The sequence below is a fragment of the Natrix helvetica genome (genome assembly GCF_964273705.1).
Source record: "Natrix helvetica genome assembly, chromosome: 1".
Lineage (NCBI taxonomy): Eukaryota > Metazoa > Chordata > Lepidosauria > Squamata > Natricidae > Natrix > Natrix helvetica.
In genome coordinates, this window is record NC_138548.1 from 142547216 (window position 1) to 142572475 (window position 25260).

Genomic DNA, 25260 nt, shown 5'->3' on the forward strand with positions numbered 1-25260 from the left:
TAGTTTACAAAAGAAGCTCCACATAAAGCATATTACAGCAATCTGAAGAGGTGATAAGGGAGAAGAGTTCCAAAAAGTTGCCACTGCTCTACCAATCAGAGCTCTCTTGGTCACTGTATCAGCTGGCCTCTCAAGCAGGAGCTAGGAATCCAGGAGAATCCCCTGATCATGAAGCTGCCTTATTGGGGGCTTTGGACCTCATCCCTAATAATTCAGAGTTAATAATAGTGAGTCATTAACTCTTTTTCTAAAATTCATCATTCCATGTCTGTTCCACTCCATCCAGTCCCTCTTAGTCTTTAGAGAGTGGACTGGAGTTCAACTGTATAACCTGGTGATATTTGCATAATGATAATACTCATCCAATTAATACATTTAAGCCAATTCTTGAGCCATTCCACTCAGGAGTGACCAGGAACTCAGCTTTTCATTTCCAACCAATACTGACTGGAATAGTGCATTCAAGAAGGATAGAGTCATTATACTCTAGTGCTACCAACTACCAACCCTTGCAAGTGGCTCAATAGGACATTCAATGGCATCAAACAGGGTCATAATATCAAAAAAGGATGTTGAGCTCCTAAGAGTGCAGAAAAGAGCAACAGAGATGATAAGAGGTCTGGCGGCTAAACCATATGATGAATGATTGAGGGAAATAGGTATGTCTAGTCCAGGGGTCAGTAAACCGCAGCTCTGGAGCCACATGTGCTTCTTTCATCCCTCTGCTGAGACTCCCTGTTGCTGGTCGGCTCCACAATTGATAGGACTTTCAGTTAGGACAGTTAGAGGAAAAAGGATGCCACACTAGGAGGAGACTCTATGGTGGGGGAACCGACTTCCAGTCAGCAGAGGAAAAAGGAGGAGACTATGATGGGGGAACCAGACATCTGGTCGGCTCCAGAATGGAACCAGGAGCTTCCGGTTAGGACCTTTGTGGCTCTTTGAGTGTTTAAGGTTGCTGATCCTGGTCTAGTCTAATGAAGAGTAGATATTATAGAAGTCTTCCAGTAACTGAAGGGCTTTCACAAAGAAGAAGGAATCAACTCATTCTTCAAAGCAAGACAAAAAACAAGGAGTGAAAGCTCATTAAAGAGAGATCTAACCTAGAACTAAGGAGAAATTTCCTGACAGTGAGAACAATTGGAATGGTTTGCCTTCAGAAGTTGTGAGTGCTTCATCACTGGAGATGTTAAAGAAAGGTTGGACAGCTATTTGTCTGGAATGGCATATAGGATCTCCTGCCATGGGCAGGAGTTGGACTAGAATATCTCCAAGGTCTTTTCTAACCCTATTATTCTATGTTCTAAATTCTAATGAGATGTACCAAGACCAGAATCGTGGTAGTCTATTCAAATCTTGCTAAATGCAATTTCTTTTTCATGCCTAGGTCCAAATCTCCCCCCAAAAGGGATCCAGATAATTCACTTCATCCAGGATTTTCTGCAGCTAATGTTCCTTTACCTTTCCCAAAAGAGAGAAGTTTGAGTTTTACCGTCTCTCAAATCCAGTCACAAGTCTTTCCTTGGTTGTTCAAATGAAATAGGAAAGGCTTGAGACAAGCTGGTCTACAAATGACTGAATTCATATTGTAGGATATCTTTCATGTCCGCTCCTTTAAGACTCCACAAAATGTTGTCAATCATTTCATTTCATTGGATTTGCACATGTGGCATCTAACTCTGAATGAATGTGATCAACCACAATGGCATTACACTATTACATGGTAAATATAAATAGTCGATAAGAGTATTAGCAATGCTAGACTGTAAACATTAAAATGAATTGCTTGGGTTATTTTATTGTTTTGAAATAAATTGGTACTAAAGTGCTTATTGTAATGTATTGAAAAGTATTATTATTTTGTATTACTGTTGCATCGTTCAGATGCTATGAACAGTTATTGAAAAGAAATGACTTAGATAATGGTAATATAAAAGAGTTGATTGTCTGTGGCTCAATGGTTTCTCTTAAACAACCTCATATTTGTTCTAAATATAGAAACAGGTAGGATGAGTAGAATGTACAGTATTGTTTCTTCATTTTGCTCAATAGCAATGGACTAAATACACTGCTTGGATTTTGAGGTCATCTTGAGTCTGAATATATTGAATAATTTGATAAATAAATTATGATAAACTTATGATTGTTATACCAAGATACTATGAGATTAAACTGCACATTAGTTTTGTAGTAAATCCCCCCAAATATATTATGTATTCCTTTCCAAGACCTAAATTAAATATTTCTCAAGCATTTAAGACAGTGAATTTTATGAAGTGGGGAAAATGCTACCCAAGATGTGAGGCTTCTACTCTGAAACATAGCAACCCTAGGAGTAGATGGAATACTCCACAGTTATTTTATATAGTCTGCCTCTCTAAACAGCAAAATAAGCAAAAAACCAGAATAAAAAAAATCTCTGGAATAATCTTTCCTATTACAATAAGAGCTCTGACAGCATATCAGACTGCAGCATAGTAGTTCTCATATCTCAGTGATAGTGCTTGAAATGGGTGATGATCTGAATAGTTCATAGGATATGTGCAGGTCCAATTAACTAAAGTCTTTCCATGTAGCTTAGCCCAATATAGGAAGAAGGAAAGAATGCTTGAATTCTCTGGTCATAGTAAGCCACATTTAAGCCATGGTTTGTTGAACATTTTAACAATATATTTGTATCAAATTATATTTAAAAAGCTGGAATCTATTAGTCCAAAAAGCAACATTAATATTTCTGACTTGTCTAGGGGACTATATGTAAATTCCCACTATAACAATCTGCCCTTATCTCCAAACTTGTCTTACTCTCTTGTGCAATTAACTAATGCTTAATTGGAAAAGTGTTAAAAGTGTTAAATTAATGGAAGGCAGTGTGAAAGAGAGAAAACTTTTATTGTTGGATCTTCCATTCTTTTGCAATATATAGTAAGATACTGAACTGAAGAGTGTGCTAAGAACATGTGAAATACTTTCCTGAAGCTTCAGTTTCAAAAACAAGCCTTAGATAATTGTGAAATTCCTTGCTTCACTACCTCTCATAAAACGTGAATATTGCTTTTGGAAAGCTAGAGGCAATATTTTATCTTTCAAGTACATTTCTAGTGTTCACATATGCATAATTCTACGTTGGTACAATACTTTGCTACAATTTAAGGAAAACGCTGCAGCCTCCTTGTACAATTTGAAATCTGGCATATTCACAAGGGACCAATTAGTAAAATGCTAATTTCTTTGGAACAACAAATGAAGTGTGTCCATACAGAAAAATCAATGTAAAACCTCTAGCTCATGGAAATGCTGCCTCCAATATATGTACAGTATGTGTTCTGGTACTTTTCTCCCTCCTCCCCTTCCCCCTGGCCATCAATAGCTTTCCTATGTGCTATTTTATTTGGTAGTCCTCCGAATATCTGAGCCATAGGCATGGTTCATGTCACCACTTCCAGTGGCATAGATCTAGCAGCAAAACTGTATGCAGTTCAGAAAGATGTCTGTTGTAATTCCTGTTACTCTAAAATAGGTCTACAGATGCCCTCTCTTAAGTACTTGGCTTTTACTAGTAGTTTTAGAATGAGAATATCTGTCAATATACTAAAACTATGATGATGATGATGATGATGATGAAAAGACCTGCAGCTATGATTCCTACTGTGAATACTAGTCTTGGAAAGTGGTTGAGATGTGTTTACATAGTATATTTCTCTAGACTGTGATCCAATGGTTCCTACCTCACCAGCTTCAGTCTGGTGAGACCTGACTTTTGTTTAACCCATATGCCAGCGATGGAGAACCTTTTTTGGCTTGTCTGCCATAAGCGTGGGGAGCACAGGAGGGGGAGGTTGTGTGCGGCCGTGCCGCACCCATGATCCCCCCCAGCGCGCATGCGTGCATGACGGGGATTCCCCCCCATTTTTGCATGCTTTTGTTGCCCTCCCCAGGCTTCAGAGGCTTTATAGGAGCCTGGGGAGAGCAAAAACACCCCCCCCCGAGGCTTCAGGAGCTTCCCGGAGGCCCTCCGAAGGCTTCAGGAGCTTCCCTGAAGCTTCCGGAGCGCAAAAAACCAGCCTTACGGGTGAATCAGAAGTTCAGAAATGAACTTCCGGTTTGCTCGTAGGACTGGCTTAAGCCCTCTGGAGCCTTCAGGGGCCTTCCGCAGGCTTTCCTGAAGGCTCCGGAGGATGAAAAATGACCCTACGAGCAAACCGAAAATCCCTGTGGGGTGGGTTTTCCGGAGGCTAAAAATGGCTATATTTGGTGTATAAGACACACCAACATTTCCACCCTCTTTTTTGGGGGGGGGGAGTGTATCTTATACTCCAAAACTATCACTGGAGATTTTTTTTTGGGGGGGGGAGGCACAACAGGATTCATTTCAGTTATGATGAACATATACCTAATATGTTAATAGTGCTAAACAACTTCATTAATGCCATCTGATCTAACCCAGTGATTCAAATAAGAGATTTTCAATCTTGAATTCACAGAGAGTGATGTGGGCTATGACAGACAGTCACTTATGTGAGGGAGAGACAGTTAAAAAGTTTGATAGAAAAATAAAATAAAATAAAAATAATTTGAGACAATTGCCCAAATCCCATAGAATGTCATACGATTTTGGTATTCCCATTCAAAATCTTATGAGGTTATTTGAATTTTTGTTTAAAAAATGTTTTTGACCCTTGGTTTATGTAATGCTTTGCAAAAACTTTCCATGATGTTTTAATTATTTACATAAAAACACAACGTTAAAAGTTCATAATTGCTGACTTAAGGTTGATGCAATCTGTTCTACAGAAATTAGAGAATGTCAACAATTTACTGAACTTTCCATGAGTGCTCATCTGCTTTATAAGTGAGTCATTTTATGGGTTAAAACAATTTGTAGTCAGGTTTCTTAAGAAATTTTTGATCTGGGTAATTTACCCAGAGTTTAACTAAAATAACAGTTATAATAAAATTATATCCAGATTTTATGAAACCCGAACTTTACTAGAAAAAAGAAGAAGAAATACTTCACGTATGTCTCTGAGCAGTTCACCATATCATACATTTGTGACTAGAATAATTTCTATATAACAGTTGAATTATTTTTATTCATCTTTTATTTCAAAACCCATAAAAGATATGGAAATACACCCACACATTAAATAATACTTGTATTTATTTGTGTAAACAAACATAAAATAGAATCACTTTGCGGAGTGAAATGGGTGGGTGGGCATATAAATGTAATAAATAAAAATGTTGAGAAATGAAAAATCCACCCTTTTTCAACTACAATTTAGTTTTAGCCTTATGAAGATGAAATGAGTACGTTTTGTAACTTGGCTTTCCTACTGTTGGTTTGAAAAGGTGGTTGTATTACTTTGCAAGCAAAAACAACTCCGATTTGTCTCTTCCTATATCTGCATGTATGATGACCTGTATGCATTAAGATACTGAGGATCTAAACGTTTGCAAAATGTAAGCCATTTTTACCAATCATTGTTATTTAAGAAAGTTCTAAAGTTACTATACAGGAAAAGAAAGTAATGGCAAACACTATGTCATACTACAGCTAAGAAAATAACATGGACATCTTCATGAAGACACCATTAAGTTGATGTGAAGTATGACCTTTATCATACTTTTTAACTGTATACTGCAAGCTACTAAAGTTATTTTTATTCAAGAAACTTTTCCTTCTGTTGGGAAAATTTTATACCTGCTGATTTGAGGTGTTCTGCCTCAATTCCATTGCATTTTAATGTTGTAATTTTAGAATTTATTTATTAATTTATATTCCACCCTCTCACTGTCCTCTGGGTAACTTACAATAGTATAAAAGCACAAATAGAGAAATATTAAAATTAAGACTATTGTAAGTTTAATAGTAAATTACCTCAACTAATCAGTATATTAAGAATGTGATACAAAACCGCACATATAAATAAAGGAATGTCTATCTCTTTGGATGTTTGTTGACCAAAACAAACAAACAAACAAACATAAAACCTACAATAACTGTCAATGTCTTTTGAGATATATTTCATTCTTAGATGAAGAATGCAATTAGTAGGTTAAAAAGAATATAAATTTTTAATTGAAAAGGTAATGTAATAATTGTAAGAGATTATACTTATTTAAATATATCAAAATACCTTGTGATGGACATATAACTTAAACAAAATTTAATTCAATTCAATTAGAAAACAAGGGTTTGCATATAGCTGACAAAGTCTGACAATGAATCAGCTTTCCCTTTTGTATTATTTCCATAATGCAGCTTCCTGACACGTATTTTCCATGCATATATATTTATGAATGTTTAAGAATATAATTTGCTATATATATTCAACCTTGAACTTATTCTACATAAATTTTCTATTTCACTGTTCCCATTTAGAGCATCAGAAATACTGTATTTTTCAAAAAAGAGGCTGAAAATCTGGGTGCATCTTATACATCGAATACAGCATTTTTTTGCCTCCCGAAGCCCCGCCCCCTTTACCAAAATGGCTGTGCATACCCTTATAGAGGCTTTCAAAGAACTCCTGGGGGCTGCAGAGGGCAGAAATGAGCAAAAAATCAGCCATTTTTGGCCCAACCCAGCAGCACTCTATAAGCCTCCATAAGGCTATGCATGCAATTTTTTTGAGAAAAAAACAGGCCCATTTTTGCGAGAAATGGGCCATTTTTTGCTCTTTTTTGCCCCCCCCCACCTCCCCCAGGAGCGCTCCGCAAGCCCCCCCCAAGGATATTCATGCCTTTTATTTGAAAAAAAAACCGGCCATTTTGGGGAGGTTTGCAGAGTGCAAAAACTTTTTCCCCCCTTTCGGAAAGCTCTTTAGTTAGAGTGATTGATGAGAATTACATTGATCAAGTGCTGTGCCAGCAGAAACAAGTCTTAGGTGCTGCAGATTGTCAGATTTCCTTCTCCAGCACATGGATAAATACACCTGAAAACATCTACCTATCTATCTACCTACCTACCTACCTACCTACCTACCTACCTACCCTCTCTCCCTACCTACCTACTGTATTTCTCTCTCCCTCTACCTACCTACTCTCTCTCTCTCTCCCTACCTACCGTGTTTCTCTCTCTCTCTATCCTTCTACCTACCTACCTACCTACCTACCTACCTACCTACCTACCTACCTACTCTCTCTCTCTCCCTACCTACCTACTGTATTTCTCTCTCTCTCTATCACTCTATCTGCCTACCAACCAATTCTCTCTCTCTCTCCCTACCTACCTACTGTATTTCTCTCTCTCTCCTTAACTACTTTTTTTTTAAATTGCTTCTTCAAAACCTTGGTGCATCTTATACTCTGGTGCGTCTTATACTCTGAAAAATACGGTAGCTAAAATAAAATTGGCTATCTCTAATAAGAAACCTAAGTGGTATACGGCATCCAGGAATTTTTTTTAGCAAATTATGGCTTGATTATTGAAAATGATATGCTAATTAATTAATTAATGATTGTTAATTAAGTTAATTAACGATAGGACTCCCATATAGTTCAACTGGAAGAGATGATATAATACATTATCTGGTTAGTTTCAACTGGGCAGCTGAGAAACTAACTATTTTGAAGGATCTAGAATATAAATATTTTAGCAAAATTCTTTTAGGAAAGGAAGATTGGATCAATTTTGTTCAATTTGGTTTTGAATGCCACAGAAAATGTAGTTAGGTTAATTAGATAAGCAAATAAAATCTTTTAGTATTTTTGTGCAATTCATACCTTCCATTACTGCTAAGTAAAATGTATTTATAACAATGTATTATGCATCCTTTGAAACATACATTCTTATAACACTATTCTTGCCAGGTTTTGATCAATTTGATCAGTTACAAGTCATTAGGTTCTTACCCTCAAGTCGATAACTCTGTTGTCCAATCTTGTATCCTGGTTCACTGTAGCTCTCCCTTCCTAAATGGTTGCAAAGAAACAAATATTGAAAACCACAGTAGGAAAGAGGGAGAAAACAAAATACTGTATAGAATAAGAAAGGCTGACTTTGTTGCATGTTCAGGACATAAACATGAAAGATGTTTAATGTCCAAAGACACAGAAACAGGTAGTCCTTATTTAGCAATCATAATTGGGACCAACAACTCGATTATTAAGCAAAGCAGTGAAATTACAATTGGGCTTTTGATGTTACTTCAGCTTTACTTTGCTTTAGGAACCCGCAAAGGTTATAAATGCAAGGATTGATGGTAAAGTTACTTTTTCATCACTATCATAACTGTGAATTGTCACTAAATGAGGTAGTCACTAAACAAGGACTACTGTTACCTAGAAAGTGTCTTAACACAATAAGAGTACTTGACTTTACAGAATCAAGAGATGTAACTATGTGGTCTGTATATTGTATACTGCATTGATTGTATAAATAGGAGGGCTTCTGATACATATTTCAATTTTGATATCTAAATGTTAAATCACAAATGCAATGTAACCCCCCCGCCCCCAAGGTAACAGATATATGTTGGTTCTAGCATCATAACCTCCAGCCTTAAGTGGAAAATAGGTTAAACTTTGGACAGACTATAGAATTATAACATCCAATTTGTAATCTCCAAGAGACTTCAGTCAGTCAGTCAGTCAGTCTGTTATGGTCTGACGGCTACAGAACTGGCAACAGAGTCGGACAGTGAGGAGGTTGGGGAGGAACATGGCCCAGTCCTGGAGTCCGGGGAAGGCTCGGACAAGGGCTCTGTGTCAGAGGCAGGGAGGGGGCCAGGGCCATCTGGTAGTTATGTGCCGCCTCCAGAACCTCCGAAGTCTGACATCATCGAGGCAGAAGAACAGAACTCTGCATGTGCAGAGCTTACAGAAGGCAAGAACAATTAAACCAAAAGGGCAACTTGGGAGTAAATCTTGGAGATGATTGGCCCCTCCCATAAGACATAAAAAAGGAGCAAACGGACGTGAGCCTTTGCAGGAAGCAATTTTGTTCATTCTGGTTGGTTCAAACTCTGAGATGCTCCGTTTGACTCTGTGCTCCACTTGGTCTTGCAAAACGAATTGGCAATTAGGTCTCTGGCAGCGTTTCAAGAGAAATAAAGGTGGATGCTTATCAGCATTACCTTGAAAGACTGTGGCAGACATCTGTCAAACTCTTCACAGACTGTTTGTGAATCATTACGGGCTGTGAATGATCATAATTCACAGCCGTTTAAATAAAAGATACTTTTTAGGACTAAGCGTGATTTATGCTTTATCAGGAAGCCTAGGTCAGAACATAGTCAGTAAAAGTCAGTCAGTCAGTCATCAAACTTATAAGGCCACCTGATTATATAGAAACTCTGATGGTGCAGACTATTAAAAACAATTTTTTAAAAAAGAGAAAAATAAACATTAAGAAGAAATAAAAGCGAATGCCATCTCTCAAATATACAGCAATTCCATGAGGGGCCACCCAACTTAACCCAAGGCCTAGGGAACAACCAGGTTTTAAAGGCCCCAGAATCAAATTCCAACAACAAAAACGAAAGAAAAGCCAGATGGCAAATCCTTTAGCAAAATATTTCTCCACTAATTTAAGATCCATTAATGCCCTACAATTTCCAGCAAGTCTTTGTCACTGCTCATAGTGGCTGGGAAAAATGCAATACAGTTCAACAGCATCTGAAAGGAGACATTTTCCCCACTCTCATCTTAAAGAATGTGTTGCAACATTGGTACCTGCAACATCTTGGATTATGAACCAATGTAAACACTGAATGTACAAATTAACTGACTACAATCTTATGAGATTTTGCAACATTGGAGATGAAAAGAGATTGCACTATATTTCAGCATTCTCATGAGGTTTTGGCCATTTGAAATGTTTTTAAACCGAAAAAACCTTATTGTGTCCCACAATGACACTTAGTGCTTTTGACACTTGCCTCTGACATTGTTTTTTTCTTAGCTTTTAAGAATATTCCAAGCCTAAACCTTTTTTTTTCAACCACTGTCCTCCAAAGTACATTGAGAACATTTCTCAGGGTTAGTTTCCAATCACTTTAATTTTGAAAGAAAGTAGTACTGTTGTTTTTGAGGTTGCTCTATGATCACATATACAAGAAAATTCAAACATACATTTCCCATCAGATTAATCAAGTCATCTTTGAACTGAGATTTCTGTTTAGAAGGTCCATTCTGCATATGGCTATCTATAAAATTTCCCTTATTAATCTAAGTCCTATTTATAAAGTGACTATAATTGTGAGAACATTTCCATATTACTAAGAGATAAATATGGAGCATACTCTATGCACAAAATCTTGGCATACTAGACATTGCTTAGGGCCAGGTCACTATGTGTTATCCAGCAGTAAAAAATATTTCCCATATTTATGAACTAGGAAGCAGATAATGTTGGATGGCCCAACATTCAGAATTCAACATAGGAGTATTATTAATAGCAGCTAAAATTTGAAGCCTCTGTCTATTTATTTACTAATTTTAATACAATGTTACTTATTACAAAGCACATCTTCACCTCTTCTCCTTCAACCTCTGGCCGAATGGCATCATCCAGCTGCAAGGGCAGTCGCGGTTCAGCCAAACTAATTACATATATCTGAAAGAGACATGATGTATACATAGTTACTAAATGCACTGCAGGAACTACAGTGGGATTTAGAGAGGCATGGTTCTGCAAGAAATATGAAGCCAAACCAATTACTAAAAGACTATGGAGGTCTAAAAAAAAGATACAACATGCATGTTCGGATAGCCCTTGATTTATGACCGGTTGTTTAGCGATTGAAATTCCAACAGATTTACCTGGGGAGTACTAGCATCCTATATTCGAAGTTTTGACAGTTTCCCCCTCCCCCCTTGCAGTCACATGACTGCACTTCAGCATTTACAGCTGTTTGCAGGGCTCCATGATCACATGACCAAGTTTGATGATGTTTTTATAGAAAACCAGATTTACATAGTGAACCACTGGTTTAGTTAATAACAGAGACATTCACTTAATGACCACAACCTTTTCTTAATGATTGCCACACCAATGGCTGTAAAATCAGGTGACCAACCCATTTTATGACTGTCATGAATTAGAACCATGATGGCAGACCTTATTACATCATAACTCGAGGACCACCTGTATTTGGTTAATTTTCATATTTCTAACAGAATTATTGACTAAAGATAGCATCTTTAAAATAAAATCCAAAAACTGTATTATAAAAGATATTAACCAAACTTAATCACTTAAAATAATAACAAGCCTGAAAGAACTGAACTGTTTTGAAATTACAAAATCAGTTTCAGATGTAGGAAAAACGAACAAACAGATAATGAATTGCTGCAGTTGAAGGTCTTGAACAGAATTATAATCTGACTGTCCTGTCCTTTTAAAATGTAAAATATAAACATAAATGTATATACTAATAATATGAGAATCTTCTGGGGAAGTATAAGAATAAAACAGCAAGAAGGGGAAAAAAATAAAAGAAAAATAAATTCATAATCTTAAGTGAGTAAATATTTAGGAACCTGCTTCAATAAGTGATTGATAAATAGCTCTTTCTTTTTTTCTTGACATATTCTTAGAACTGTCTTTTGTTCCAATGACAGATGACTGAATTTGTCCAGGAAAAAAAAGCAAAGATAAATTACAGTAATACAAAGCTTTATTATGTGCTGGTGGAGTTGGCATGAAGCCGCTTCACCATCCCAAAGTCAAGTGTTTAGTGCCTGTCTATTCCCACCATGTCAGTCATTTTATGAACATGTAAGCCTGAACGTAGGCAGCAAATTTGCAAGCGTGCTCATAATTCACCCCCGATATTGCAAAATTCCTAAAAGGTTCCCCACATCTTTGCTTTCCTCTTCCCTTTTAATAGGGAAGGCAATATTTGAAAAATCCCGGAGTCTGGACTTTTCTACTAGAGGAAAAACTATTACACTTTCTGAATTTGTTTAAAAGACAGCTGGAATTTTAGTGGCTTGTCTTGAGGGATGCACATGTTTATTTGGATTACATTATATATATCTGTTCTGAACTAGTCATATCTTCAGAAAAACAGAGCCTGTATATATTTTGTCATTGTTAGAAACCAATTTAGAATAGGTGAAAACAAATCTTCATTGCCTTATGAAACTAAAATTTCTTCTTGATTTCTATTTCAGTTGAATTTGCTGCATAAATGAGGATTATTATTTTTTTGTTATTTACAAATGTAAACCAAAAGGACTGCAGTTAAGGAAGTTATCTCTCAAAATAGTAATAAGAAACAATGATGTCAAGGCACATTTTAATTTGCTGATAAAAATATTACCCTCTGAATGTGGAGTTCAACATCTTGCTGGGTGCAGCTGCCAATTTTATTTGGCACTTTTCTTATTACACCTTCAATGTCAACAATGCTCTCTTTGTTGATGCTGTTAATAAAAAACAAAATCAATAATCAGTAAGTCTCAAAGATTCATTTCTGTTTGGAACAGTTATTTAATCATGCAGATAGACATAGGTAGCTTCTGTCCTACAAACATTTGTTTAATGATAGTTGAAAGTTATGACAACTTCAGAAACAGCAACTTATGATATATCCTCAATGTTATGATTGTCTCACCACCCCTGTGGTCACATGATTGCAATTCAGACACTTGGCAACCAGCTGACATTTATCATGGTTGCAGCCTCTTGCAGTCCCGATTGCCACCTTCCCATCTTCTGATAAGCCAGAAAACAACCGATGAAGTTGAATTCATTTAATCTCTACATGATTCACTTAACAACCGCAATAAAAATAAAACAGGTCCAGTCATGTGATAATTTGCTTAATGACCAAAATTCCAGTCTCAGTTCTGGTCATAACTTAAGGACTATTTTTTAAAAGAAGACACAGGCATTTTTAGTGTAAAATAAAATTATTAAGGAGGAATATTTAAAATTCTCCTTTAAGAATGAATATTTCTGTTAAATTACTTCTTACAATAAATTAGTAACAGAATTGAGTTATCCAATCACTGTTTCTTATTTCTGGGAAGCATTAAACAGAAATATAGGTAGTCCACACGGACTACAATTGGGACCAGCACTCCACTGCTGAGCGACACAGACAAAAGAAAGAAAGAAACGTGACTGTTTTTATTTTTTATGACTTCAGTCAGTTGTAGTCATTAAGTGAATCACTGTGGTAATTAAGCATGTCATGTGACTGCAACTTGTGACTTCCCTATTGGTTTTGCTTATCAGAAGCCAGTTGTAAAGGCTGCAAATTGAGATCATGTGACCAGATTGCTATGACCGTAGTAAGTGCATAGCGCCTGCCAAATGCATGAATTGTAACATGAAGCACACCGTTCTTCAATGGCTGCAAGCTTGAGGATTGGTTGTAGGTAGGATTTGGAGTACCGTATATTGTTTGACAATTCAAATCTCTCAGATCAAATAAATGTCCAAGGATGTTAATAAGGCATTCCTAAAAAGGTACAGGTAATCCTGGATGTACAACAGTTCATTTAGTGATAGTTCAAAGTTACAACGGCACTGAAAAATGTGACTTATGACCGTTTTCATGTTTATAACCATGGTAGCGTCCCCATGGTCACATGATGAAAATTCAGATGCTTGGCAACTGGCTCACATTTATGACCGCTGCAGTGTTCTGAGGTCATGTGATCCCCTTTTGCGACCTAAATGGGGCAAATTCACTTGCTTGGGCGCACACACCGTTTGCACTTGTAAACAGATGGAAAAACCGCTTGTTCGTGTAACTCTTAAGTTAGAGTTTTCAAGCTGAAGTGATGTTGAAATGAGACTGTAACAAAGTGCCCTACATTCAATTGTCACAGAGCATTCAGTTTCAATTTTCAAATGAAAACTTCTGTTATCCAAATATTAGTCAAGACTTTCTATTTTAACCACAGGACTGCAGCTTGGTAAGATCTGTATAAACATCTTTCAGCAACAACTCTGGGTTGCCAGATCAAACCCACAGACCCCACTTAGTGGTGAATCACTTTCAATCAGTTTTCTCAAACACATTTTTTTTTTAAAAAACCCTTCACTTCTTTAGTTAGGAAACAAATACATTTAAAAGTTGTTTTTAATTAAATAAACGTAGTGTCACTGGACAAGTGGACGACAGACTGATTCAATGAAAAACCAATTCCTGTTTTTCTCAATGTGATTAATTTTGTATCTATTCTGAGAAACATGAAACCTTCCTAGCTCTCCCTCTCTCTCTCCCTCCCTCCCTCTCTTTCCCTCTCCCTCTCCCGGTGTATGGCCTTAAGGTTAGTTTTTGACATAAAACACAGTATCCTATTTCCCCCCTTATCACTTACTGTTTCTGTAGCTTATTTTCTTACATTTTGTATGCAATTAATTATATGGATTATTTATAACTTTGAAATCTAGCATACTAGTGAACACGTAAGCTTTGATTCATTTTTAAGTATTATTGATATTTAAAAAACAGCCATTCAACAGCATTTCCCACACTTTTAAAAGCTGCATAAACCTGGGTCTCTTGAAACAGTTAAAAATTCTGAATTTATATTTTTCCATGCCCAACCTAATAGAAATTAAAAAATAAACAAATAAAAAGAAAAGGTGTGGAAAAGAAAAGGAAGTAAAGAAAGAAAAATAAGAATATAGTAAAGAAAATGTGTTACAGTTATTATTATTATTTTTCCATTAAAGCAAAAAAGGGGAATTAAATAAAGAATGGGTACTTTGTCACATAAAATGCAGAGGGACTTGGTAATTACTGATATAGTTTTATACTGTATTTAATATCTGAAAGCACATAACTTCAGACAAAGGTAGATAATTTGTTGGAATCTTTAGAAATTCTTTTATGATTATAATCCCGTGCCATTTAACATACTAGCTGGCAATGATAGGATTTGAAATCCAAATGAATTAAAATTTAAAATAAGAATAAACTATCATTTTTCTATCAAGGATGTAACTGCTGACATTTGACTGTATAGGTGTCAAACTCAATTTCATTGAGGGCTGTACGTCACCTGTGTCAGGGGCGCTTGTGGCGGCCCAAGTACTCTGCCAGCGAAAACGGGCTCCTAATCTCCATTTTTGGCTGGGACAGCCTGCTATAACCCTCTGCCAGCAAAAATGGAACTCAGGAGGGCTGAGGCACCATGGCCAGTCCTTTGCTGTTTCTAGGATGGCCCCATGGGCCAGATCTAAGGCCCCTGTAGCCTGAATGTGGCCTGCAGGCCTTGAGTTTGACACCCCTGGTATAGGAAGATGTAAAGTAAGCAGCAAATAGGGCCAGAACAAAAGTGATTAAATATCCCTTTCTTCCTCTCCCATCCCTTTTTCTATTTCTTCCTCTTTTCAAAAACAGTGTATACATGAAGGTAAAGATTGCTTTTGACACAGATGTGAACAGATCAATTGTAAAGATGATTGTACATTTTGAAACTGTCATCATTATGTTAGAATACAGAATAAAAATAAACCCAGATTTTGGTCCAAAACACCTATATTAATAATGTATTAATAAGCCCGAATAGTTAACCTACTGAGAGGTACTAGATTTTTTTCAAACAGATTGTAAATTGAATTCCGGATTTGATAACAGAAGGATATTCTTGTCAATGGTTTTCTTATGTACAGTTAGCAGAAAGGTTTAAATGTGGCTAAAACATTTTATATTTTTGAACAAAAGAAAACTGAGTTTGAAATAGAATTATGTATTATCTATGAATGTGTAAAATGTATAAACTTTTACTGAAATATCAGACAGAAGAACTAATGAAAGAATGTATGATAAAATGAGCTAAAATCTTTTATTCCAATATACAGAAAGACCAGTTGGAAAGTGCATGGATGAAAGGACTGAAATCTACTTTATGTTCCAGTCTTAAAGATATTTTTATCAGATATATCATTGGGATTTGTCACTGCAGAAATTGGTATATAATGTATAACGATACTTCAAATTGTTGCTGGAAATGTGAACAATATGAAGGGACATTTTGTCATGATTTACGGATGTGTAAATATTTTGGATACAAATATGTGCATTGATTCAGAAGATTTTAATGATTAAAGTACAACTGAAACAAGAAACTTTTCTTTTTGGACTAATGGGCAAGCAATTAGAAAAAAAAAATTATGGAACTTTGTTCTTTTATATATGACAACTTTAGCAAAACTATTGTATGTCCAAAATTGCAAAAGATCAATACCACCTACAATAGAAGAATGGTTAGTGAAGATGATTGAGATTGAGAAAATGGCTAAATTAACCTCTTAAATGAAAGAAAAAGCAATGTCTATGTTTAGAAGCCTCTTCTAGACTTTTTGCAAGAAACAGGGGGGGGGGGGCAATGTGATTTTCATTAGAAATTGTATAATAGAAAAAAAATTAGGGTTTTGTGTACATGTAGTCCTGGCTTAATGATGGGCCATTTTACAACTGATCAAAGTTATGAAGGCCACGGAGCGGGTACTTTATAGTGTGTGAAGAATTCCTGGCTACCATAAATTATTCTGTTGTCCCCTCAGTCACATGACGACATGCCGGATGGGTCAGTTTTATGACCAGTCATGGCATTATTACATGTTGAGGTGACTGTGATTTGCTGGTAAGAAATGCCCATTCAAATGAATGGATTTGCTTAATGACCATGGCATTTGCTTAACAACTGTCATTTTCACTTAACAACTGTTGCAAAAAAATTAATCATGTCGGTGCATTGACTGATGACGGTAATGCTACACAATCATAATTCTGGGCTCAATTCCTGTTGTATGACAGGAACAATCTATAAAGGAGAATTTTGCTTATATTTGCTGCACAGGAAATAAAAGTTAGTTTCTCTCTCTCTCTCTCTCTCTCTCTCTCTCTCTCTCTCTCTCTCTTTCCCTCCCTCTCTCTTTCTTTCTTTATTTTGTAAAACATTTTGAAATTATTTTTTCCTCTTAAGTCATGGTTTCCAATTCTGAACTCCAAATAAAACCAAAGTGTAAAGTTGGATTTCTTTTCCTTTGATAATCAATTTGTTGTTGCTAAACAAATTAAGAACAATTTATAAATAAAAATTACTTGTGTGGATTCAGAAAACAGAATTATACCATGTTTCCCTGAAAATATGACATGTCCTGATAATAAGGCCATGCCACATTTTCTGGTGGGCAAAATTATAAGCCCTCCCCCGCAAATAAGCCCCCTGGACAACCCCCCACCTCCGGCCAGGCAGAGTACCACTCACCAACCTAGTGGTATCCCGAAGGTGCCAAGCCGCAGGAACCGGGGAGGGTGGGGGAGAGGAGGCAAAGGTGATCGCGTTGCTTGGCGCCTTCGGGATACCACTAAGTTGGTGAGCAGCGCTGTGCCCAGCTGAGGAGGGGGGTTGCCGGGCGGCTGCTCTCTTCCGAGCGGGCTCCCAAAGAGCTCAGGGGCGAATGGCTGTGTTGCGCTGTCGCAGCAGCGCAACACAACAGCCATGAAGCGACCACGCTCACGAGCAGCCACCCGGCAAACACCCTTTCCAGTCGGGCACAGCTCCATTCACTGACCTAGGGGTATCGCCAAGCCGCATGAGCGCATGTTCACCGCTGCCCGGCTCCCGTGGCTTGGCGCCTTCGAAATGCCAATGAAAGTCACTCTGCACAGCTGGAGAGGGGGGTTGCATGAGCGGTTGTTCCCGCTCGCGTGCCTCCCAGCCTCACGATGCCCTGGCCCCAACTCTCTCTGCAAGGCCAGGGCACCTCCGCTGCCGCCGCTGCACGGCTTTTTTGGTGGCTTCCAAACTGACTCTTTTGGCAGTGGCCGCTCTAGCTGTAGGCTCTATGGTTGTGGGCCAGCTGTTGGCAGAGCATACAACCATAGAGCGTACGCCCAGAACAGCCACTGCCAGGAGACTCGGTTTGGAAGCTGCTGAAAAAGCCATTCGGCGGTAGCGGAGGTGCTCTTCCTCTGCAGAGAGAGCTGGGCCAGGGCATTGTGAGGCTGGGAGGCGCATGAGTGGGAGCGGAACAGCCGCTCGCGCAACCCCCCTCTCCAGCCATGCAGAGTGCCTTTCACTGGCATTTTGAAGGCGCCAAGCCATGGGAGCCGGGCGGCAGCGAACAGGTGCTCACGCGGCTTGGCGATACCCCTAGATAAAATAAGTATCTTGAAAAGCTGAATTCTAGGACAATAAAGCAACGAAATGAAATGTAAAAAAAAGTGAGTTTTCAGTTGTATACACCAGTGAGAAATAATCTGGCCTACAAAAAGGGAAATAAAAAAGTAATTCAGTGTCCAATAGGTGAGGTGAGTAAAATAAAGACACCATGTGGGCCCTGGGAGTCCTAGTGGACAATGTTAAATACGAGCAACAAGTGTGTGGCAGTAGTAAAAAAAAAAGCTAATACAATCCTTGGTTGTATAAACAGAGACACAGAATCAAAATCATGTGATCTGTTAGTACCGCTTTAGAAATCCTTAGTATTTGAACACTACACCCATTTTGGTCACCCATTGCAAAAAAGACGTTGAGATTTTCGAAAAAGTCCGAAAAGCAACGAAGATGACTAAAGGCCTGGAGTCTAAAACATATTAAGAACGGTTGCAGGATTTGGGTTTGGCTAGTTTAGAGAAAAGAAAGATTATGGATAACATGATAACAGTATTCCAGTATTTGAGAGGTTGCCACAAAGACAAGGGAGTCAACTTATTTATAAAGTACCCGTAGGCCGGACAGGAAACAATGGATGGAAACTAATCAAAGTCAGAAGAAACCTGGAATTAAGGAGAAATTTCCTAACAGTGAGGATAATTAACCAGTGGAACAGCTTGCCGTCAGAAGTTGTAGGACCGTGATGGCAAACCTATGGTACGTGTACCGGAAGTGGCATGCAGAGCCATCTCTCCGGGCACATGAGCCGTCGTTCGTTGCTCGTCTGGGTTCTGGCACGCTGGTCTTCATGTGCATGGGAGCACTGGAAACCGGAAGAGCAGCCGCCCAGCCAGCTGATCTTTGTGTGCACACGCACACCAGAAACTGGAAGATCAGGTGGCTAGTGCGCATGTGCATACCAGAAACCGGAAGATAATCTTCCTGGCAGCTTTTCCAGTTTCCGGCACACTCCCCCCCCCCCGGGTCTCGGCACTTGGTGCCAAAAAGGTTTGCCAACACTGTTGTAGAATGTTTAAAAAAAAGACTGGACAGTCACTTGTCTGAAATGATATTATAGGATATCCTGCTTGGGTAGGGGGTTGGACTATAAGACCTCCAAGATCCCTTCCAGCTCTATTCTGATTGATTGACAATCTCATACATGATTTATATGTGAGATAATAAGAACGGCAATCTTAATCTTGTCTCCCTATTACATAGCACTAAAAAAGAGAGTTAAAGCTGTGAGGCATCTACTGAAATCAATGTGTTTTTTGCATAACAAAAGCAAGATGAACATTTATACAGAAATAAATATATACAACTTAAACAACTCCATACCATTTTTCTTTGAACTTCAGACATAAGAGCTCTATTGATTTTTTTACTGCTATTAAATCTGCAAAATATTTTCAGTTTAAGAAACGGTTTCTTGTAACAAGTATGCAGTAGAAACCAATTATCCAGAATTTGCATACAGTATGAAAGCCAAAATAACATCAGTTCAGTGCAACTGTGCCAATAGTTACCTCCACAGTTATGAAAGTTCTCGGTTATGTGCTAATACTAAGAAAGAGGAACTATTGTTTAGTTGGCTAAGGAAACATTATAGAAAAATGGACACAGCGGCATAACCTCCAAAACTCTTCTTTCCTTATTATAGGAACCTCTCTCTTATAAGCTGTTCAAAGCAGGTTTCTTGAAAAGGCTTGAAAAGCCAGATTCATTAATTCAACACCAGGTTGTTCATTGGTGTGTTTGTGCGTGTGTGTGTACTAATGAGTCTTTAAAAAGAAGCTAACAACATTTTAACATTTAAAAAAATATTCTCTCCCAGTTTATAGAAAACTAATCAAAAATAAAATTAAGAAGGAGCTGTAAGGTTCTATAAAACATCACAGAACAGAACTTCTTTGTGGCTCTCACAATACAGATTTATTTTGGGGCTTATGACTGGGCTGTGCCTTTTGAATTTTTTTCCTGCTTTCTCAATAAGCACTGGCACTGCAGCAGGGGCCAGTGTTTAAAAATAGGAGAATTAAAAAAAGATGTTAATCACCAGACATGCTACTATAGTAAAGAATGGAAGAATTTATTTTATCCATATCTATGTGTCCTGTACTTTTAAATCTTTTATCCTTAACACTGATCATCCAGGGCTTACTTGTGTCCCGTCCCCGTCCCCCCACTTCAAAATACTGGCATACAAGTAAACCCTGCACATGATGCTCTGAGAGATGCTGATGTGGAACTTCAATGTGTATTTGATATTGAAAAGGTACGTTTGTTGAGCTTTGGAATGTGTGTGCATTTTTCATATGTTCTTACCTTACTGTTTTAAAATTATTAGTGTAATTAAATAGCACGTGGGCTGTGTATGAGTGTCTTTGAGTCACTTTTGACCCTTGGAAACTTCCTGGAGAAGTTCATGAACTTCTCTGTGAGTAAAGTAAAACATTAGAAATGAAAAGTGTTGTTGTTTGAGCTGGGCTTGTGACTGGTAAATAGGTTGCAATACAAAGTTCATCAAATCTGTTGTTTAGACTTCCTAACAGTGGTGGGTTGCAGACGGTACGTCCCGGTACAGGTGTGCTGGAGCCTGCCTGGAACACTGGATACAATTCCGGTACAGTACTCCGGAGGGCCCACGCGCCTGCCCGAGCTCCTTACCGGTCTTTTAAGTCTTCGGCGCTTCCGAGCACACACACGACGCGTACAGGATTATATATATATAATCAAAACATTAGGAAAATGTCATAAGGGAGATGTGTTCACTGAAAGGAATGTAAAAGAGATGAGCTGTTCTCTTTGTTTTATAACCTGTGGGCTGTGCAACCTAGATTTACTTAAACTAAAAACACTTCTGTTTTTTCCTCCCGTTTTTTGGGGAGGGGGGAATAGAGAAATGTTTTCAAAACAGATTCTCGCTTAAGAAAACTTCAGTGGGTGAGAAAAGAATAGGCTTTGTTGCTGTTGTTTCTGACTGAAAATTGTTCTCAGAGTTTCAAGAATGTTTTAAAAAAAACACACACACACACCGATAAATTTTCGGTAGTCTGACTGGTAGATAGACTCTCAGTACACTAGTTTTTCTTGAAGATGTGGAGGGAGTTACAGCTAGTATCTAATTACTTCTGTTTTCTATGACCAGAACACTTAAAACAGTTCAGATTTGACACCAGCAGAATACAAAATGCTCAAGTTGAATTTTATTCTGTGACAGCTCAAAAAAAACCCACGGTTGTATGCAGCTACATTGGCTCCAACATATATTCTGTTATCTTAGATAGCTAACAAACCAGAGTAAAGCATGATAGAAGACATGCTCTTGTTTAGTTACCAAACCTGGCAAAACTACTAACTTACTTCTTACTTTCTTACTCATCCAGAGGGTACTCTCCAGGAAAGATGACATGTTAACTCATTGTTCAAAACCTGATTGTTAACTCATAACCTTCAATAAGAATATTTCCTTCACTTTTTTGAATTTCATCATTTGAAGTTAGTACCTACACGAACTCTCCAGATTACTGGTAGCTAGCTGCCTACTGCTCAGATATGTATGATCAGAAGTGAGGAAAAAATGGTGTTCCTCAGAAACCAACTCATGATTATCACATTTTAGAATAAATCACTGGTCACATTACTTGGCTGATATCCAGTGTAGGACTTGCAGTCATCATAGTTGAGTGATGCATCTTGCAGGGAGACCTGATAGTGATCATCTGAGTGATCCATATTGAAATTCTCCAGTCATGCTACTACCTAAAGAATGCATCCCAGAGCCTCTATAGCCATAATACGACTTGACCTAATATAGGATTCAGACACTACTGCCTTTGATAAGTGGCTCTATCATGACTACCTCCATTCTAGAGGAGTGATGCAGTAGTTAAAGAGCAGCACTGCAGGTAACAATGCTTTGTCCACAGTCTGGAGTTCAATCTTTCAAGGTTGACACAGTCTCTCATTCTTCTGAGGTTGGTAAAATGAGAACCTATATTGTTGGGGGCAATATGCAAATAATGCTTTTACATTGTAAACTGTCTAGGGCAGTGATGGCGAACCATTTTTGGCTCGCGTGCCACAAGTGGGGGGAGCGCAGTGGGGTCGAGTGCGGGCGTGCCGCACCCATAATGCAACACGCGACCACCCCAGTGCGCATGCGCGCAAAACGCGCGACCCCCCCATTTTTACATTTTTTTTGCCCTCCCCAGGCTCCAGGGGCTTTATAGGAGCCTGGGGAGGGCGAAAAGAGCCTCCCCCGACCCCCCGGAGGCCCTCCGGGTCCCTGAAGCCTCCGGGGGGGGCAGGGGAGGCTCTTTTCACCCTCCCCAGGCTCCTATAAAGCCCCTGGAGCCTGGGGAAGGCGAAAAATAGCTTTTAAAAAGGTGAACTCAGCTGGCCAGTGCGCGCATGCGCGCTGGCCAGCTGACAGGGCAGCGCCTCGCGTGCCCTGACAAATGGCTCCACGTGCCACTTGTGGTACGCGTGCCATAGGTTCGCCATCACGGGTCTAGGGTATGCTGTAAAGCACTATGGGGCGGTATATAAGCCTAAAACGTTATTGCTACTGCTATACTTCAAGCAAGGTTTTGATGGGCATCAACCATGGATCAGCTAGAGTATGTTTGTCCTGAGCCTATCCATCAGCGCTCCCCAAACTTTTTTCCTTCATTACCCAAAACTACTCATCAGAAATCTCTTATTTAAATGTCCCTGTTGTGATTTGAGTAATGGGTTTGTGTATCATTAGCCAAAGAAAAACAAATTTACTTAAATTTTGGGTAATTTACCCAGGTTTGGAAGTAGTACTGCTATTATAAACACTACACAGAGCACATACTGCATTTGTGGGTAAATCCAGGAGCACGGTGCTTGTTCCAAATTCAACAGCCTGAGCACAGCTCTGCTCTTTGAGGAGCCAATGGGGCTGAATTAAGACCTAGTGAATGGATTGGCTCCTTGGAATTCCTCTCTAAATTAAGAAGAGAACAAGGATCACACATGTTTGGCTCTATACAGAAACTCCCTACAAAGAGATTGTGAAACAGCCTTCATGAAAGAAACTTCATCAGCAGGTTTGAGAGGTCTGGGGACTGGGGGAACTGTGCTTAAGATACAGTTTGTCGCTTTTCAGAGAGATAGTGGTCTCACTTCTTTTCTCTCTTAACTATTTTAGGAAGCTGCATGTTATAGGTTTTGTTGGAGTTAAGAACTTTCAGAAAGGCAAGTGTATTGCACCACTGGTAAAAACCTTCTATCCTGGATAAAAGAAACTCCAATGCAAAAAGAGGAATAGAATGTGGATCTTGGAAAGTTAAAGGACCAGATGTACTTGAAAGAATATTTCCTGCAGTGCTAAAAAAATAAATAAAATAATATATGTAGTACAGTAGATGATAGGAGAATAACTGAGACAGATTTGAATGTGGATTTGGAGTTTTTTTTAAAAAAGTGCTGCTTATAAAAGTGGTATGGTGAAATATGCTGTCGATCTGAAAATGGATTTTAAAATGTTTGGTGTATAAAAGTGATATGGAAAACAACGCCAAAATAGATTTACAAATGAAACCGTTGATGTCTTAATAATTAAAGGGAGCATACAGATAATAAATCAAAAGAGTGATCTGGAAAGCCTTCTTATCTGGATTTACAAAAGAAATGTGTGAGGAAAAACTGGACAACTTCCTCACACATCTCAACAGCCTACACCCCAAAATACAATTCACTATGGAAATAGAAGCAAACAACCAACTTCCCTTTATGGATGTCCTAATCTACAAAAACTCCAATGGGTCCCTAGGACACACCGTCTATTGGAAAAAAAATATACACCAACTGCTACTTAAACGCACAATCCCATCACCACCGTGCACAGATCAACTCTGGAGCCAAGACCCTCATCTCCAGAACCAAATGCCTAGCCAACCAAGACCACCTGAAAACTGAATTACACATTCTCACAAACGTATTAATCTCCAACGGATTCCAAAGGTAAACAATTACCAACCTAATCCAAAGGGAGACTCCCCCCAAGAACTGAGACACAGAACAGGACAACGGCATCGCCCTCCTCCCTTACATCAAAGGCACCACAGATAAAATCAGCAAAATTCTCCACAAACACAATATCAAGACAGCCTTCAGCACTGACCAAAAAATAGCCAACATCTTAAGAAACCCCAAAGACAAAATCCAGTTAGAAAACCAAGGAGTCTATGAAATACCATGCAAAATCTGCGCTGCAACATACATAGGACAAACTAATAGGAAAATAAATGCACGCATCGCAGAACACAAGAACGCAGTCAGAAAAAAAGAAAAAACTTCCTCCCTTTTCCAGCACCTTAAAGCAACAGGACATGAAATTGATTTTGAAGGAACCAAATTAATCTCCAAAACAGAACACTTCAACAAGAGAGCAATTATGGAAGCCATCGAAATAAACACCCCCACAACATGAATAAACGTGATGATACCTCCCGCCTACCAGACATCTGGAAACCAGCCCTAGTAAACAAACGAGCCCCACCCACTATCCAGGTTGTTACAACACAAAAGAACAACGGACACACAGCCAGCACCTCAGCCATACAGGATGATACGAAACAGCTCACCAATCTACAAACATCAACTTCATCTACCAATCAGGATGCAACTACCCAGCCAATCAACCCACTTACAGCAACAAAGTCAGCACTCCCCCCCCCAAGATTTATAGAAAGACGACAGCCCCGACCACGCCTTACTCGCATAAGCACGAAGCCAAAAACACCAGCCTGAAACGTTGCCAAGACAATCTCAATCTTGCATGGGAAAAGACCCGAATACAACAAGACCAGCATACCTACACCCATGAAAATCTACGAAAACACACACACACACACACACACACACATATTTGTGTTACAACCCCTGGTATGCCCAAATATGGGAGGGAACTCACTACTCCCCTTTTCTGTCTATTGGCTCACTGTAGGAGACCATCCAGGCAGAAAGCCATATTTTTAATGTTGCCTTTTTATATTTGTGCTGATAAATAAAGGGAGACTAGTATAGATCTATTTCCTGATCTATGGCTAGCTGATGAGAGCTAAATAGCTTGAAATAGATGTATACTAGTCTCCCTTTATTTAACAGTACAAATACACACACATATATATGCATGCTTGACCGGGA

General features: G+C 38.6%; 1 protein-coding gene across 2 annotated transcripts in view; it reads right to left on the bottom strand.

The window, feature by feature from the left end:
- The window catches only part of DARS1 (aspartyl-tRNA synthetase 1), a 52820-nt gene that overhangs the window by 15602 nt on the left and 11958 nt on the right, over window positions 1-25260 (bottom strand). For both annotated transcript variants that reach the window (XM_081935295.1, XM_081935294.1), the window contains exons 5-7: window positions 12273-12375; window positions 10481-10561; window positions 7858-7917 (exon numbers count right to left, since the gene is read on the bottom strand). In XM_081935295.1, coding sequence (XP_081791421.1) covers window positions 7858-7917; window positions 10481-10561; window positions 12273-12375 — 244 coding nt within the window. The remainder of the gene's footprint in view (window positions 1-7857; window positions 7918-10480; window positions 10562-12272; window positions 12376-25260) is intronic.